General features: G+C 57.7%; 1 protein-coding gene across 2 annotated transcripts; it reads left to right on the plus strand.

Moving 5' to 3' along the window:
• Window positions 1-12602: 12602 nt before the first annotated feature.
• Window positions 12603-15487, plus strand: COL8A2 (collagen type VIII alpha 2 chain). Of its 2 annotated transcripts, none has more exons than XM_029230754.1 (2): window positions 12603-12856; window positions 13472-15487. In XM_029230754.1, exons 1-2 carry the CDS (start codon window positions 12616-12618, stop codon window positions 15388-15390), a joined length of 2160 nt encoding a protein of 719 aa, XP_029086587.1. In that variant the 5' UTR covers window positions 12603-12615; the 3' UTR covers window positions 15391-15487. The 2 variants fall into 2 exon arrangements, with proteins under 2 accessions (XP_029086587.1, XP_029086588.1); XM_029230755.1 differs by having other exon boundaries at window positions 12657-12717; window positions 13472-15433.
• The last annotated feature ends 2573 nt before the right edge of the window (window positions 15488-18060 follow it).

The following is an 18060-nucleotide window of genomic DNA, read 5'->3' on the forward strand; positions in this document are numbered from 1 at the left end:
GCACACTCACCCACCCCACCTTCTATTTTGTAGGACCGCGGGAGCCTTGGTCAACTGGAGTGGGCTCCTGAGGCCCGTGATAGGAGCTGCTCACTCTGTCGCCAGCTGTGCTGGCATCTGGGTTGAGGCAGCACAGGCGGGGGTGGAGGAGAAGTGGGGAGAAGTAACCGTGGCTGCGGTCTCCAGGAAGCCCAAGTATACAGGGGTTTGGGCATTTAGGGGCTGTGCAAGCCCCAAGGTTCAGATCCCAGCCCCAGTGCTTCCTGTCACCTTGGAGAATGGATGTCACCTCTCTGAGCCTCAATGCTCCTCCTCAGAAAAATGGGACAGCAATTCCCGCCTTATAGAGTTATGGGAAAGCATGATCAAAAATAATGCCTGGAGCATGCCTAGTGCTATGTCTGGTGCAGAAAATGTACTTGGGATTTTTAGAGACCATTATTATTAAGGGCTAACATGGGTGGAGGGGATGGGGAGCCAGCTTTAAGCTGTGCTTGAGGTCTTTTTTTTTTTAATTTATTTTTATTTTTGGCTGCGTTGGGTCTTTGTTGCTGCGCGCGGGCTTTCTCTAGTTGCAGCAAGCAGGGGCTACTTTCGTTGTGGTGCACGGGTTTCTCATTGCGGTGGCTTCTTTTGTTGCAGAGCATGGGCTCTAGGTGCATGGGCTTCAGTAGCTGTGCCACGCGGGCTCAGTAGTTGTGGCTCGCGGGCTGTAGAGCGAGCGCAGGCTCAGTAGTTGTGTTGCACGGGCTTAGTTGTTCTGCGGCATGTGGGATCTTCCCGGACCAGGGATTGAACCCATGTCCCCTGCACTGGCAGGCCGATTCTTAACCACTGCACCACCAGGGAAGTCCCTGTGCTGGAGATCTTTGATTCTGATATTTAAGGCATTTCTCAGGCTGACCCCAGCCGGGCCTTCTCATCTCAAACCATCTGTGTTTGGAGAGGTTAAGAGCCCAAGCTTTGGCACCAACAGCCTAGGCTCTACCCCTCATGAGCTGTGTGACCTTTGGCCAATTACTTAACCTCTCTGTCCCTTGGTTTCCCACTCTGTAAAAAGGAAAGACGAAGAACCTACTTCACTGGGTTGGTATGAGGATTAAATGAGATAATTCATGAGAAGAGCCCAGAACCGTGCCTGGCACATAGTAGATATACAATAAATGTTAGCTATGGTTAGTTAGTTCATTTATTTATTCTAATTATGTTCAGGGCATTCACATCTCCATACCCTCACACATGGTATTCCCTTAGCCTGGACTGATCACCTCTCCCCGCTACCACCCAGTTAAATCCATGTTCATCTTTCAAAAGCCCAGATCCAACATAAGTCACTTCCCCTCCCTGAGCCTCATGGTGAGGGTGTGGGCTGGGGCCAGACAAGCTGGGGTCAAGTTGGCCAGTGAGGACCTCCCACCCAAGCTCCATCAGCCAGTCTGGGCCCTCAGAGAGAATAGCCTCATGACCCACCTCTGGGGTTATGGTGTCAGAGGGGCGTGGACGGAGGCAGGGCTCAGCTGAGCTGGCGAGAAGGCTTAGGAGCCGCTGGCTTCGGCATCTGGCTGCTAGTGCAGAGAGAGGGCTGGGATGTCAGAGTTTCCATGGGAGCGGGCAGAGGCAAGCAAGCAGCTGGGGGAGAGAGTGACGCAGCCGGCAGGCCTCCCTGCCAGGTGGGCTGGCTAGGCGTCCCCTCCCCATCCACCCAGGATTCATATCTGGACTTGGACTACGGCCCCGGCTCTGCTGTGTGACCTGGACTAGGGCTTATGATAGCCAGGCATCATGGTTGAGCCAGAACCGGGGACCTGGCCATCGAGGGCTGCGACCACATCATCTCCCCCTGCTCAACAACCCTCCATGGCTCCCCATTGCCTTCCAGAGATACACAAGCATAGCATTTAAGGCTCCCCACTAAATTGCCCGAGGCTTCTCAGCTCATGCTTGTCGTCTCAGCCCCACAGCACTTCTGGACCGTCCCTGTATCTGCCAAGCAGCTTCCTACTGCCTGAAATTCCTTTGCTTACTGTGTCTGCCTGTCAGACTCCTACTCATCCTTCAGGATCCAGCCTTAATGTCCTTTCCTTCATGAAGTCTTCCAGGGAAACTCAAGGGAGGGCAATATTTCCTGCTCTGCACTCCCACGGCCTGGAGACCTTAGTCAATTGTGTGATGGCCACGTGTCTGATGCCTCCAGCTAATTCAGGGCAGGGCATGGGGCTGAACTATTTCTTTGTCCCAAGGCCTAGCCTCAGGTCCCCTACCTAGTACGAGCTTCCCCAGGCAGGAACCCTAGTCTATAGTAGGGGCCACCCCAGCTTAGGGCCTGACAGAGTGTAGGGACTTCTCCGGTATGGACCCTGGCCCACAGAAGGGGCTTCCTCAGCCTGGGCCCTAGGACAGGAGGAACTCCATCAAACCAGGGCCAGGTCCCCCATGGGCATTGCTAAGTGCATGGAATGAATGGAGTTGGTGAGGGGGGGACCTGGCTCCCTGAGAGGAGACTGAGGTTGGGGGCCAATGTTCCAGCAGGGGCTCCTGGTAAAAAACCCATGGCAGGCGCTGGGGTGGCTGAGTTAGCGCAGGAGGCTTCGCCAGCTCCTGGCATCTTCCTCACTGTCTCCCTCTTTCATTCTCAGGCCTTGTCTCTGCTGGCACCTTCAGAGGCCCCTCCGACCTGAAAGGTAAGCTAGATTTGGGGGCAGGGCTCTCTGATATCCCCAGCTGGATGAGACCTGTGCTTGCTGCTATCTACCCTTGCTCCCTCCAGCTGCAGCAGATGCCCCTCCCAGGCTTGGGGTGGCCTAGCGGGCAGGTGACCTCAGCTCTCTCCGGCCCAACTTGGAAGCGGCTTTTTCTCATTTGTGAACTATTTCGCCCGGCTCCTTGGCGTGGCCGTGTTTGCTTGGCCTGCCCGGGTGCAGTGGCCTGGCCGCGCTCCCGCCGGGCCCGCTCCCTGCCCAGCTCAGCCCCTCCTGCCGATGCCGAAGCTGCCGCCACCGCGCGGGGAAGCCGCGAAGGCCCAGGAATCTTGGCAGGCATCGGGAGGCAGCGGGCGGCGGGTGGCGCTCCGGAAAAGGCTGCAAATGCGAAACAGAAGGCGGGGGACTGGCGGCTGAGAAGGCCCCGCCTGGCTCGGCCTGGAGCCTGGGGGTGCCTGGGTCTGGTGGCCCACCCGTGTCCGGTCTCGATCAGAAGCTCAAGGCCTCTTCTGGGAAATGAGCAATGGCACCAGCTGAGGCCTGAGCCCCCGGCGAGGAAGGGCCGGTCTCCTGGCCACCTGCCTGAGGATACATTGTTGCCCTGGGTCCTGTCCACTGCTGGGCCTCTTCTGGTTCATCTCCCCCCGCCTGGCTGTCCCTACCTCCCTGGATGCTTTGTTGCCCCGCAAGAAGCTCCTACCCAGGGTGGTAGTGGGGTGGCTAGCCTCAGAGATGGGCAGCGGCTGGGGGTCTGGGAGGTAAACCTAGTTACCTGCAGGGAGGGAGGTTCACCGCAAGCCCCCTCCAGCCCAGAGCTGAGAAGGACCCTGGAAGAGCCACAAAGAAAAAGGGACCCTATGAGAAGCCATCTTGCAGGCTTGTCTGGAGGTGGGAGGTGGCGTGGTCAGAGGCCAGGAGCTGGAGCACACAGGCTGCAGACTGTTCTGAGTGCCAGTGTGCTGAGCCCCAGCTGGGGATGGGGTGGGGCTGGGGGAAGACATGCCCTGGAGGAGGAGCTGTTCTGCCTGAGAGAGGCACAGAGGGCTGCTTGGAGGAGGCGGCATTTGAGCTGGGTCTTAAATGAGGAATAACACGTTTGCCTGGAGGAGAAAGAAAGAGCAATTCAGGCAAATGCAGGCAGGTGGGTACAGGGAAACATCGAAAAGCTTGGGTTGTCTGGATTCAGGACGCTGGGGCTCAGGGCACAGTGGGCTCCTCTCACTCCCTGAACATGGGTGATTTCCCTAAGGGTGAGTCCATGGCCCTCACCCAGGCTGCAACAACCCTGCCGATGAAGCCCTATTTTTATCTCCAGGCAATCTCTCTCGCTCTCAAGTTTCAGAACCACAGGTTCTCTGCCTCTTAGATACTGCCCAGCCCAGAAGCCCCTCAGTCTTCCTTGACGAGATTTTTGCTCTGCTCTCAGTTTGGAATATTCCACCATCACTTGCGCCTATGAGTATGTTGAACTCTCCTCTGTCCTTCAAACCTCCTTCCGATGCTGCTTTGCAAATGGAGGTCCCCTGTGGTCTGGGAGCCTCACCTGCAGAGGTGAGGGATGTTAGGACTCTTGAAGCCTGGTTGGGTAGACAAGGTGTGAAGAGGGCAGCACTCCTGTCCTGCCATCAACCTGGATGATAAGGTGTCCTCCAGGCAGCCTTGTCCCAGCCTGATCACCTCCCCCCACCTCGCCAGCTCCCAGGTTCCAGGCAGCCCTTTGGCTTTGGAGCAGTCCTCACGCCTGCACATTTAAATTTGAGGGGTTCAGAGTCCCAGTGGCCTGTAGGACAGTGAGCTCAGCTCATGGGCTCTGGGCCCCGCAAGTCTCCACCCAGACCTTGTGGGGCTGCTCGTGGATCGTCCACGGTGGTCAGCCCCAGACCTGACGTTAACATTAAAGCCATAAGTGCTGGCCTTCTAGAGGCTCCCATCAAGTGACCAACAGCTAGAGATTTCAGAACCTGGAACTCTGACAGAATCTAGGTACAAGGAACAAGAGAGGACGGAGAAGGACAACAGAGAAAGACAGGGTCACAGAGGTGGGTAGACAAATGGGATGGCGACACAGAGATAGGAGGAGAGAGACACACCAGGAGATGCCTCAGATACACAGGCAGGTGAGGATCTGGATTCAGCGACACAGAGACACAGAGGAAGGGATACAGGTGGGCATGTCACGTACCCAGAAGTAGAGAAGACAGAGTCCATAAGACTGGATTGGGGGTTTGAGGGTAAAGGAACAGGGCTGTCATGTACAGTTGTGCAGGTTGGTTACTGTTCAAGGGCACTCGGGAAAGGCAATGAGTAAGGCCTGAGTTGGCTGGAAGGAGGGGTAGCCTTTTCTAATTGTACTAAGGCATGGTATAGGCTAGAGAGATTCCATGTAAGGAAGGAAGGGTCAGAAGCGTCAGAAGTGACATCCAGATTTCTGGCCTGGGCAACAGGAAGTGGGGGAGAAGCAAGTACTAGGGGAGAAGGTAGTGACAGCAGTTTGGGTGGAGGTGTATGAGGGACAGCCAGGCGAAAATGCTCAGCTCATAGTCAAACCCAGGAGTCTGGGGCTCAGGAGAGAGGTAGCTGGAAACAGATGTGGGAGTCCTTGGTGATGGGATTGGAACTGTGGGAGCTGGGGAGAGCTGGAAACTGCAGGAGAAACATCCAGAGAGAAGAGAAGAGGCCTGAGCCAGCTCCTTGGGGCAAGCCTGGGTCTGCAGAGTGGGCAGAGGGAAGGAGCAGAGAAGAATCTGAGGAAGAGCCTTTCCAGGAAGGAGGAAAGCAGGGTCACAAGGTGGGAGTCAGTGCTGGAGAGAAGGAAACACGAGGTGAGAGGGTGAGGGGTAGAGACAGTTCTTTTGAGAAGCTTGGCTGAGAAGGGCTGGAAAGAGATGAGGGTGGCCAGGGGCGGGGGTGAGGCCTGTGTAGATGTGGGATGGAGAGGCTGGAGACTGGGGGAGGCATCCACAGAGTGAGAGGTCCCCGAGGAAGAGGAAGACATGTGGAGGGGCCCGGGGCCTTGAGTGGGAGACAGGACCCCCTTCCTCTGAGACTCAGGAGAGGGGGACGGGGAAGGGCTCTCTGATCTCTGCAAGCCGGGAGAGAGGTGGGGGAGCTGGGAGGCTCAGGAACCCTGGAGAAGCCTGGAGCCACCCTGCTCAGCAGTGGGGGTGGGCATCATGCCCAGTGAGGGAGGAGGGCAGTTCCTCTGCTCCTCTCCAAGATCCATAACTCCATCCTTGTCCTGAGCAGGCTGTATGACCCCTGCTCGGTGTCATCTCAGGGGTGGTTAGGGAAAAGGCCTAGCAGGCCAGAAATTTGACTTTAGGGAAATTCACAAGGTGCTGGCCTTTGGCAGCAAGTCACCTGAGGTTTTCAAGGGTTGGAGGAGATGTTGCTTTGCAGCAGGAGGAACTGAGGTTAGACTGAAGGGAGGACTTTCTGGCCACCGGGGTAACAGGACAAGGCAGCATGGAGGGGCTGATGGCTTAGACCATCTCAGTTAACCCTTTCACAGATGAGGACACCGAGGTTCAGAGAGGTTAAGTCACTTGCCCAAGATCACCCAGCCGGTAGGCAGCTTTGCTGAAATGGGAGTTCAGGGGCTGCCAGGACCTAGAGGGCCTTAGGGCCCCCCAGGGCTGGATCCCTGATAGGGAGAGCCTGAGCAAGAAATGCTGCTCACCTGTTGAAGTGGCAGTGACCGGGTTGGAGAGAGAGAGAGAGAGACAGAGAGAAATGAGTCAGGGCCAGAGACCCAGGGACAGAATAGAGTGAGGCTGGACGAGTGGGGAGGCAGGAGGCACCGGGGGAGCAAGTGGGGCAGCCGATCCCGCAGAAATGTCTCCACAACAGGAAGCGTCTCATAACATACCTGTGGTTTGGCCAGGCCCCGGGCTGCCTCAGCTGCAGCCGCCCTTCTGGGGTTGGGGGCTTGGAGCAGCGGGAGCCTGCACAGAGCCGCGTTCCATCCACCCACCGGGGGTGGGGTGGGGTGAGGTGGGGGTGCTGCCAGGGCCACGCTAGCCACACCCCTGCACGGTCTGTCGGGAGCCTGCGCCCCACCCTCAGGCTCCCCTTTTTATCTGGACCTCTGATAGCTCACGTGTAAAATGGGATGGGGAGTGGGCAGGCCCTTAAATTCCATGGGATCACCTGGGCCCCCTCTGCTGGCCGCCCCCTGGGACAGGACCCTTTGAGAGGGGACTGGTGGGTAGGGGTCACTGCTGCTGATGCCCCTTCCCCTCCCAAAGCCCTGTCCAGGGAGAGAGGGGTCTGTATTCATGCACTTCTTCTTCCTGCTGGGGTCCATTCCCCTCCCCTCTCAATTGGTCTGAAAGACCCTGGAGCGCTACCCGCTCCCAGCCAACCTCCTCGGCCGCCCCTGGAGGAGGCCCAGGCTGCCACAAAACGCTGACTTGGACAAAATGCTGTTTTACGGGGATTTGTTGAAAAGGGGGGAAATCCCCGCTAAGGACTTGCAGCTGTCCAAACACCGCGTCTACCCTGCTGCCGCCACCGCTCCATCCCTTGAATTACCGTCTCCTTTTGCATCCCATCTCCTGCCCCTGCCAGCCCAGCCCCTTCCCAGCTGCCCTGGCTCCTGCCTTCCTTCCTAAGAGGTCACCAGAGAGGGTGATGGACTGCCCAAGGTCACACAGCAGAGCCAGGCTTGAGCCTTAGGGCCTTCCGCCAACCCCTGACACCCCTGCTTGGCCGCCATTCCTCACGGGGAGACCAGGAGGAAGCAAATGGATCACAGCTGTTCCTCCCTGTGTGCCTCTATTCCCTGCGCAGACAGTTCTTAGCTGAAGATCCTTGATTGAGGCCACGGGAATGTCCCACCTGTTCCCATTCTAGCCAACCGATAAGCCCATCTGGCCTAGGGAGGGGGCTCCCAGGGCCGTGTGGCATGTATCTGTGCAAAGTCCTGGATGCTTCCTGGAGTGAGTTATTGGTGTGATCATTAAATCTGACAGCAAATTGAGCTCATCAAACATTTATGGAGCATCTCTGTGTGCCATCCAAGTCCTGTGCTGGGCATGGAGTCGGGGGAATGTGGCGGGGAGAGAGCAGAAGAGCCAAAGAGGGAAACAAGAGCTGTGAGGGAGACCTGCAGGTGTCAGAGGAGCCCGGGGAAGGCATCCAGTAGGGGTCCAGGATGTCCAAGAATGAGGAAGAGTTAGGAGGTGGAGAAGCAGTAGGGTGAAATGAACGTACAGAGGCCAGAGAGCCTGCGGAGCCTGCAGTGGCGGGGCGGGGAGGGGTGGCAGTGAGCAGGGGCTCAGGGGCGCCCAGGCACCCTCGGCTCTGATGGTGGCTGGCGTCGGGGGGCAGTCCTTCCCACCTGGGCTGCCACGTCGCACCATTCCAGGGCCATCAATTCTCAGCCCCTTCTCTGGCCAAGCCCCCCACCTGGAGTGGCATAGCCACCTCCCCTCTAAGAGCTAGAGTAAGTTTTCCCTCCTCAAACCCACAGGCAGCTTGGAGCTGGAAGAGAGACTCTCTCTCTCAGTTTGCTTCTCTCTCTGTCTAGCTTGTGCTCTCTGGCGCACTCTCCCCCACACCCTCCCCCATGGCAGTCTGCCCCAGCGGTTAAGAGCTCAGGTTCTTAACAGACCTCCGCTCAGATCCTGGCTGCCAGCTGTAGCCAGTGGGCACATCACTGTCCTTGTCCCAGCCTCAGACTCCTCACCTATAGAAAGAGGAAGCACAATAGTTCCTTTTTCCCAGGGACCTTGTGGGAGTTAAATCGAATGCCGAACATGCAGCACTTAGGCGGTGCCCAGCCAGAGGTGTGAGCTGTCATCCTCACTCAGACACCCCTCCCTCCAGAGGAAACACCTGCTCTGGGGTCCTGCAGCAGATCTGCCCCACCTCCACGATGCTGGCGGTGCTGGGATGGGGCAAGTTCAGGGAGCCACAGGGTGTAGGGTGGGGATGCTTCCGGGAGATCCACCTTGCCAAGGAGGAAAGAAAAGTGGGCAGCTGGCAGGGGGCCCTGCCCCTGCCCGGGCTCCTGAGTGGACTGGGGGCTCTTCCTCTGGCGCCCGGCCTGCCTGTGCTCCTCCACAGTTCTCCCCACCCCAGACACCCTCCCAGCTGAGCCTGAGGCTGCCTGCACCCTCCATCACCCCCCACGCCTAGTGAGGCCTCAACTCAGCATGGGAAGGGGACCAGGGCTCCCCAGAGCCAGGGCTCTCTTGAGTCCTCCTGTGGTGGTGCCATGACCTTGGCCTCTGGCCCACCCAGGCCAGAACTGCTCCCTCCCCTCCCCCTGCTTCCTGCTGCAAGCTCTGCCCCTCCACGTGCTCCCCCAACCCTCTGCCCCCTACCAGGCAGAACATTCTGGCTCTGTGATGTGTGAGCACCACCTCCATCCTAACAGCCCCCCCCAGCTCGGGTGGCAAGTGCGGGAGGGCCCTTACCCCTCTCCGGAGAGGACGCGTGGTGTGGCGGTTAGAGATTGGGGCTCAAGAGTCAGACTGCCTGGGTTTAGGCTCTGACAGCACCTCGGTTTCCTCATCTGTAAAACAGGGCCGACGAGCCCCGCGGGGCTGCAGGGGGATGGAATGTCAAACAAACGTTAGGGCAGTGCATGGCCAGAGCTTCCACCGGCAGTAGCTGAGTGCCAGGCCTACACCCTGTGGCCTCACGAGGCCCAGCACCAATCATGGTGCAGATAGAGCAGGTGGCCTGTGTTGAGGGAAGGTGTTCTGGGCAAGATTCCAAGTCTAAGCTTCTGTTTCTACGTCTATAAAATAGGGGATTATAATTGTAGGAGCTGGTGGGGGGTCATTAAGAGGGTTAGTGATGTGAAGCTGGTGAAGCCCCGCCTGGCGCATGGGGAGCCCTTAGGTGGCAGGTGTTACTATTATGCTGGGGCTGAGGGAGGCTGAACGACCTGCCCAGGGTTACAGAGAGGTTGATGGCAGAGCTGGGTTGGCAGCTTCACCGACCTTCTCCGGAGCCCCGCGTTCATTCCTGCAAAGCCCTGAGTGATACTGAGTTTGGAGGAACACTGCACTGCAGCTCCAGACTCAGCCCCACGTGCACCCCTGGGTGTGCACAACGCACCCGCACTCCCTCCTGCGGCCAGGCGCAGGTGTGGAGAGGCCCCTGGGTGGGGTGAGGGGAGCCCGGAGCAGGGATGCCAGGGCAAGTGAGACTTCCCTGGGGCGTGTGAAATGCCAGGCTAGTCCACTGTGCAGGTGTTGGTGGGTGCTTGCCGTGAGGCACTGGGATATCTCTAATCATCACAGCAGCCTTGAGAAGCAGGTGGTTAGCCTAGCTTTAAAAAAAAATTTTTTTTTTAATTTGTTTTATTTTATATTTTTGGCCACGACCAGAGACCGAACCCGGGCCCCCAGCAGTGGCAGTGCAGAGTCCTAACCACCGGACCACTAGGAGATTCCCTAGCCTAGCTTTTTCTAAAAAGAACTTTATTGAGATACAATTCACATAGCATACAATTGGTTCATTAAAGTGTACGAATCAATGTTTTTTTTAAGGTATTCACGGAATTGTGCAGCCATCACAGCAAGCAATTTAGAACATTTTCATCACCCCTAATAGAAGCCCTGTGCCCATTAGCAATCACTCCCCATTTCCACTCCCCCCAGCCCTAGGCAACCACTCATCTATCTACTTTCTGTCTCTATAGATTTACCTATTCTGAACATACAGATAGAATTAGATAATATGATTTTGTGACTGGCTTCTTCACCTGGCATAATGTTTTCCAGATTCATCTGCATTGTAGCATTTATCAGTATCTCCCTTCTTTTTATTGCTGAATGATAGTCCGTTGTAGTATTGTAGCATTTATCAGTATCTCCCTTCTTTTTATTGCTGAATGCTAGTCCGTCGTATGGATATACCACACTATCCGTTCATCAGTGGGTGCACGTCTGTGTTGTTTCTACTTTGTGACTGTTACGAATAATGTCACCATGAACATTCATGTACACGTTTTTGTGTGGACATGTTATTCCATTTTACAGATGAGGAAACTGAGGTTCACAGAGTGGAAACCTCTTGCCCAGGCTCCCCCAGCTGGTGAGCGGAGGACTCAGGCTGGCCATCCAAAGCTGGAGCCTGTGCTTCTTCCCAACCCAGGCCTTGTTCTCAGAGCTGAGCTAAATGCTGTGACAGGGCTAGATCAGGACACAGGAGTGAGGGGTTAACTCTATAGAGGAAGGGATGACAGCTTCCCTGGGCCTTGAAGGACAAGTTGGAGAGAGGAAGAACACTGCAGGCAGAGAAATAGCAGGTACAAAGGCCCAGAAGTGTGAGGCTGCCTGGTGCCTGGGGCAAAGGTATGGGGGAGGGGAGAGGCAGAGAAAGGGGTGGCAGGTGATAGGCAGGCACCCACTAGGTGATTAGATTTAAAAGGCCTTGAACGCCATGCTGGGCACCAAGGACTTTTTCTTAATGTTTGTCTGCATTGGGTCTTCGTTGCTGCGCACAGGCTTTTCTCTAGTTGAGGCGAGCGGGGGCTTCTCTTTGTTGCTGTGTGCGGGCTTCTCATTGTGGTGGCTTCTCTTGTTGCAGAGTACAGGCTCCAGGTGCGCAGGCTTCACTAGTTGTGGCACACGGGCTCTAGAGCGCAGGCTCAGTAGCTGTGGCGCATGGGCTTAGCTGCTCCACTGCATGTGGGATCTCCCGGACCAGGGCTCGAACCCGTGTCCCCTGCACTGGCAGGCAGATTCTTAACCACTGTGCCACGAGGGAAGCCCTTTTTTTTTTTTTTTTTTAAATCAATTGATTTTTGGCCACACGGCTTGCGGGATTTTAGTTCCCCGACCAGGGACTGAACCTGGGCCCCCGGCAGTGAGAGCACGGAGTCCTAACCACTGGACCGCCAGGGAACTCCCACAAAGGACTTGATCCTGAAGGCAGTGGGGAGCCCCAGAAGGGCATCGACATAATGTGAGGTCAGAGAGACCTTAGTCAAATCCCAGTTCTGGGACTTCCCTGGTGTCACAGTGGTTAAGATTCCACGCTCCCAGGGCTTCTCTGGTGGCGCAGTGGCTGAGAATCCACCTGCCAGTGCAGGGGACATGGGTTTGAGCCCTGGTCCGGGAAGATCCCACATGCCGAGGAGCAACTAAGCCTGTGCGCCACAACTACTGAGCCTGCGCTCTAGAGCCCGCGAGCCACAACTACTGAAGCCCCCGTGCCTAGAGCCCGTGCTCGGCGCACCACAACGAAGAGTAGCCCCCTCTCACCGCAACTAGAGAAAAGCCTGCGCGCAGCAACGAAGACCCAACGCAGCCAAAAATAAATAAACGAATGAATTTATATGTTAAAAAAAAAAAAAAAGAATCCATGCTCCCGATGCAGGGGCCTGGGTTCGATCCCTGGTCAGGGAACTAGATCCCACATGCATGCCGCAACTAAGAGTTCTCATGCCACAAATAAGAAGCCTGCCTGCTACAACTAAGCCCCAGTGCAACCAAAACATAAAAATAAAAAAATCCCAGTCTGCTTCCTAGAGACCTCTGCGTTAGTTTTGTCATCTGGAAAATGGGGATGACAATAACAATACCTCGTTAAAGTGTTAGGAGGATTAAGTGAGCTTCCATCTCTAGAGAGCTTAGCCCCTGGCTGCAGAGAGCCAGCCCGGCACATGGTAGTGGGTGTAATCACCCAACAGTTTCTGGCAGAGCTGTGCCAAGGTTAGAGATGCTCTGGAAGGGCATCTGGCCGCCACGTGAACAGTTAGGGGGAGGCTACTGTCCAGGGAGGGGTCCTAGGTAGACTTGGGGGGGCGGTGATAGAGAGCTATGGGCAGGATTAGGAGAGGCTTAGTAACTTCTGCAGACTCTGAGACTTTGAGAATTGCTTGTGAATAATATCCAAATCCTGATCTTTTTGTGAGTCCCTGGGCCCGGTGCCAAAGTACCCATGGGCTGGCTTGATGGCCCCTCTCGTTCCTCCCTGCAGCAAGCCTAAGGACGCCATGCGGGGGGCTCTGACGTCCCTGTCTTCGCTGCCGCCACCTCTGCTGCTGCTGCTGCTGGTGCTGGGGTGCGGGCTGAGGGCGGCCGCCAGCGGTGGAGCCGCCGGGGCAGCGGGCTACCCGCCGGTGCAGTACGTGCAGCCCATGCACAAAGGACCCGTGGGGCCGCCCTTCCGCGAGGGCAAGGGCCAATACCTGGGTGAGCACCTCCCCGCCCCGCCCCGCCCCGGACAGTCCTGACCCCCAACTCCCTGTCTCCCGACCTCCACCAGCTCTTCCCAGGCGCCCCCGCCTCCGGCCACAGCCCCTCAATCCCCACCAAAGACTTTCCCATCTCCACTTTCTTCCTGATGCTGGTCCGGGGCGGGTGCAGAAGTGGGGTGGGGAAGTGGGGTGCCGCTGGCTGGCGGAGATGGTCTTTAGGTAGAGGGTGGGGCGGGAAGGTTTGTGGGGAAGTGGGGAGGGCGGGGCGGCTCAGATTGGCTCTAAGGAGGGATGCTGGTGCCACCTGGTGGCCACTCCACCCCGGTCAGGCAGGGATGAGAAGCTCTTAGGGAAGGCCTAGTCTGGGTGGGTTGGGTGCTAAGAGCCCTGGGTGTGGATACCCTGCCGTTCCCAAGGTGGCCACTGAACCACCTAAATTCCATCTTCCATGAGAGCAGGGAGGGGGAGACCGGGACTGGTCTTCATGAACAGATACAGAACCCTGTCTTCTCAAGTTGCACCACATGCTGGTATGGGGAGTGGGAAGATGGGTCCCCTGTTCCCACTGTCCAGGTCCCTGACTGACCCCTTCTCTCTCTTTCTCTCTCAGAAATGCCTCTACCGCTGTTGCCAATGGACCTGAAAGGAGAGCCTGGTCCCCCAGGAAAACCCGGACCGCGGGGTCCCCCTGGCCCTCCTGGCTTCCCAGGAAAACCAGGCACTGGAAAACCAGGGCTACATGGGCAGCCTGGACCCGCTGGCCCCCCTGGCTTCTCCCGGATGGGCAAGGCTGGTCCCCCAGGGCTTCCAGGCAAGGTTGGCCCACCAGGGCAGCCGGGGCTTCGGGGGGAGCCAGGGATACGAGGGGACCAGGGCCTCCGGGGGCCCCCAGGGCCCCCTGGCCTACCTGGGCCCTCAGGCATTGCTGTCCCTGGAAAACCAGGTCCCCAGGGGGTGCCAGGGCCCCCAGGATTTGGGGGGGAGCCAGGGCCCCAGGGAGAGCCTGGGCCCCCGGGTGATCGAGGCCTCAAGGGCGAAAATGGAGTGGGCCAACCAGGGCTTCCTGGAGCCCCAGGCCAGGGGGGTGCCCCCGGACCCCCTGGTCTCCCTGGTCCAGCTGGCTTGGGCAAACCAGGTTTGGATGGGTTTCCTGGGGCCCCTGGAGATAAGGGTGAGTCTGGGCCTCCTGGGCTGCCAGGACCCAGGGGGGAGCCAGGAGCTTTGGGCCCCAAAGGGCCCCCTGGGCTGGATGGTATGGGGGTACCAGGGTCAGCAGGGGTGCCAGGGCCACAGGGCCCACCAGGGGCCAAAGGGGAGCCAGGCACCCGGGGCCCTCCTGGCCTGATAGGCCCCACTGGCTATGGGATACCAGGGCTGCCAGGTCCCAAGGGGGACAGGGGCCCAGCTGGGGTCCCGGGGCTCTTGGGGGACAGGGGCGAGCCAGGTGAGGATGGGGAGCCGGGGGAACAGGGACCACAGGGCCTTGGGGGCCCCCCTGGACTTCCGGGGTCTGCAGGGCTACCTGGCCGACGTGGGCCCCCGGGGCCTAAGGGGGAGACGGGGCCTGGAGGACCCCCAGGAGTGCCTGGCATTCGGGGTGACCAGGGGCCTAGTGGCCTGGCTGGGAAACCTGGGCTCCCAGGAGAGAGGGGGCTTCCAGGGGCTCATGGACCTCCTGGACCGACTGGGCCCAAAGGCGAGCCAGGTTTCACGGGCCGCCCTGGAGGACCAGGGGTGGCAGGAGCCCTGGGGCAGAAGGGTGACTTGGGGCTCCCTGGGCAGCCTGGCCTGAGAGGCCCTTCTGGAATCCCAGGACTCCAAGGTCCGGCTGGCCCTATCGGGCCGCAGGGTCTGCCAGGCCTGAAGGGTGAACCAGGCCTGCCGGGGGCCCCTGGAGAGGGGAATGTGGGAGAACCTGGCATGGCTGGGCCTACAGGGCCTCCTGGGGTCCCAGGTTCCCCAGGACTCACGGGCCCTCCTGGGCCTCCCGGACCTCCCGGGCCCCCTGGTGCACCTGGGGCCTTCGATGAGACTGGCATCGCTGGCCTGCACCTGCCCAATGGCGGCGTGCAGGGAGCTGTGCTGGGCAAGGGGACCAAGCCCCGGTTTGGGCTGGGCGAGCTGTCGGCCCATGCCACGCCCGCCTTCACCGCTGTGCTCACCTCGCCCTTCCCCGCCTCAGGCATGCCTGTGAAGTTTGACCGGACCCTCTACAATGGCCACAGTGGCTACAACCCGGCCACCGGCATCTTCACCTGCCCCGTGGGCGGGGTCTACTACTTTGCTTACCACGTGCACGTCAAGGGCACCAACGTGTGGGTGGCCCTGTACAAGAACAACGTGCCAGCCACCTACACCTATGACGAGTACAAGAAGGGCTACCTGGACCAGGCGTCTGGGGGGGCTGTGCTCCAGCTGCGGCCCAACGACCAGGTCTGGGTGCAGATGCCCTCGGACCAGGCCAATGGCCTCTACTCCACCGAGTACATCCACTCCTCCTTTTCAGGATTCTTGCTGTGCCCCACATAACCCATGCTGCCCTGGCCTCCTCCTCTTTAGCGGTAGAGAGACCTTCTCACTTACAAAGAACCTCCATTTAAAGAAAAAACCAAAGGCCAAACAGAGGCGGGAGCAGAGGCGGCCGCGGCCTTGGCCCGAGGAGACTGACTGGGTTTCTCCCTCCGTGCAGGCTGAGGTTGTTTCTGGAAGAAGGTGGCCTGCGTTCCTCTCCCCCGAGTGTCTGTGCAGCGTCGGGGTTGTGCCCCCTCTCCTGCCCTGCCTGGCCTGCAGGCAGGGCCCCAGGACGCTCTGCCCAGCTGGTGGAGACCCCTGGCCCCCGTGAGTGCTGGGCTCTGATGGGCGGCGAAGGAGAGCTGAGAGGGGACCGAATTCCCCCACCCATTCCCCCGGGGAGACATCTTCCCAGCCCTGCCCTTCCTGCCTGCCCGCAGACAGCCCCTGCTCAAGGAATGGGGCAGGGCCTCCCTCAGTTCTTGGCTGGGGCTCTTCCGGCTGCCCCGCGCGGGACCTCCAGCATAAGACGGTGGGTCCCCTGAAGAGTTTTTGTTTCTCTCCGGGGGAAGGGAGAGGAGGGGGACCATCGAGGTGGCCAGTGGACACCCTGTCAGGACTGCCACCCTGGCAGTGGGGCGGTGGCATCAGGCCTGTCCCTGGCAGGTACAGGCGTGTGGCCCCTCCTTCAGGCTCCCAGGAAGTGCCGACCCCCCTGCACTGCTCAGGCTGCAGCCGTGGGGAACGGTGGTTTGTGAGGGGTAGGGGCATGGGTCTGAGGCAGGATGGCAGCTCTTCACGTTCGTCTCCATCCCCCAGGCTGCCCCCACCAGCTCTGGCTCTGTTCCTCATGAGGCCAGCCACCCAGGCCCCTAGGGACCGCCACAGGCGGGCACGAGGCAGGATGGGCAGTCAGCGGACACGAGTATTCCTCCCTTTCTCTCCTTTCACCTGCTGCGGGAGGGCTGATTTCCTCAGACAAAATTGTAAGGGATCCTTGCCACCCCCAACCCCAGTATCCCCAAGGCAGAGAGCTTCTTGTTTGCCCTCAGAACAAGGTGCACACAAGCTTGGGGATGAAGGCCACCGCCCGCTTTTTCTTAACAGCCATATGATGGGTGTGTGTCGACTACAGGGGTTAGTCTGCTGGGGCTTCCTCTCCTTCACCCTCTGGTTCCAATTTCCTGTCCTAGGCAGGATTAGGGCCCAGGAGGATAAGGCCCTGAGAAAAAGGGTGCCAACAGGCCCCTTTGGAATGAGTTGGATGTTTCTGCCATTTTCCCCAATCAGAGCTCCACCCTGCAGGAAACAGGCAGGACCCCCTGCCATGCCCTCAGCCCCTAGTTCAAGCCGAGTGGATAGAGCTGAGGACCCAGCGTGAACCTGCTTCAGCTCTGGCCCATGCCAGCCTTCCTTCCCATGTTGAGGAAGGAGACTGGCCACTGACTTCTTTTTTTTCTTTTTTTAACATCTTATTGGAGTATAATTGCTTTACAATGGTGTGTTAGTTTCTGCTGTATAACAAAATGAATCAGCTATACATATACATATGTTCCCATCTCTCTTCCCTCTTGCATCTCCCTCCCTCCCACCCTCCGTATCCCACCACTCTAGGTGGTCACAAAGCACCGAGCTGATCTCCCTGTGCTATGCGGCTGCTTCCCACTAGCTATCTATTTTACGTTTGGTAGTGTGTATATGTCCATGCCACTCTCTCACTTCATCCCAGCTTACCCTTCCCCGCCCCCCCATGTCCTCAAGTCCATTCTCTAGTAGGCCTGCGTCTTTATTCCCGTCCTGCCCCTGGGTTCTTCATGCCACTGACTCCCGACTTGTTACTCTGTGGCTCCTCAGGCCCATCGGCTGGCCACAACTTCTCCAAACAAAGCAGACCGTTTACTTGCTTTAACTTTCAAAAGGAGAGACAAAAACCCAAATCTGCCCAAGTGGCACTTCAAGAGCAGGTTGTGGCTACGGTTCCTGGTGGGTTTCTTATTCATCGGCACCCACGGGTACTAAGTCTCAAATCGTACCTCGTGGAGCCATCTGCTCAGCCTCCTTCCTGGGTCAAAGCCACTGCCATCTGACCTGTTAGGGAGGCTTCTGTCGGGCGGAAATGCATCAGGTCCTAGTGGGAGCCCAGGGCCCTGAGGAGGGTACAGGGAGCCAAAAAAAAAAAAAAAAAAAAAATGCTGTTTCACAGAACTGAGTTTCTGCTAAATGACATTCCTGAAGCCTTTGGGGAGAGGTGGGTGGTGCTTCCGAAATATTTATGGGATTTCCAGGTGTCCACTTAACTGACTAGCTTTGATAAACTATGTCAGGTTTTAACAATGAAAACTACATTACCTTGTGCATTTTTATATTGATTCCTTCTTTTTTTTTTTAAGATTAAGGTTTAAATGTTTTCCGTTAGTAATTTCATTTCTAACCTGGTATAGGAGCTTAGTTCTCTACATACCTATTATGTACCCTGTGTCACAGAAGATTCGGGGAAAAATGCACTTGGGAATCAAAGAAAATGGGACTTCTTTTTGAAAAGAAAAACAACGGTATTGACTGTATTGACACAATCTCAATAAAGCCTGTTGAATAAACAGCACTGTGCTGAAACTGACATTGATTCAGAGGTGTCTAGAGCCTCTGGATTTCATAAAGCACCCAGGGAGCTCTCTGGGGCTCTTACCC

The sequence above is a fragment of the Monodon monoceros genome, unplaced genomic scaffold (assembly GCF_005190385.1).
Source record: "Monodon monoceros isolate NGI ecotype Baffin Bay Population unplaced genomic scaffold, NGI_Narwhal_1 Super_Scaffold_18, whole genome shotgun sequence".
In the NCBI taxonomy this organism is placed as follows: domain Eukaryota; kingdom Metazoa; phylum Chordata; class Mammalia; order Artiodactyla; family Monodontidae; genus Monodon; species Monodon monoceros.

Bases quoted from the DNA above. Each gene is read 5' to 3' on its own strand.
- COL8A2 (XM_029230754.1), top strand. From the start codon at position 12,616: ATGGCCCCTCTCGTTCCTCCCTGCAGCAAGCCTAAGGACGCCATGCGG. The intron at 12,857-13,471 runs GTGAGCACCTCC...TTTCTCTCTCAG, and splicing joins GGGCAAGGGCCAATACCTGG to AAATGCCTCTACCGCTGTTG.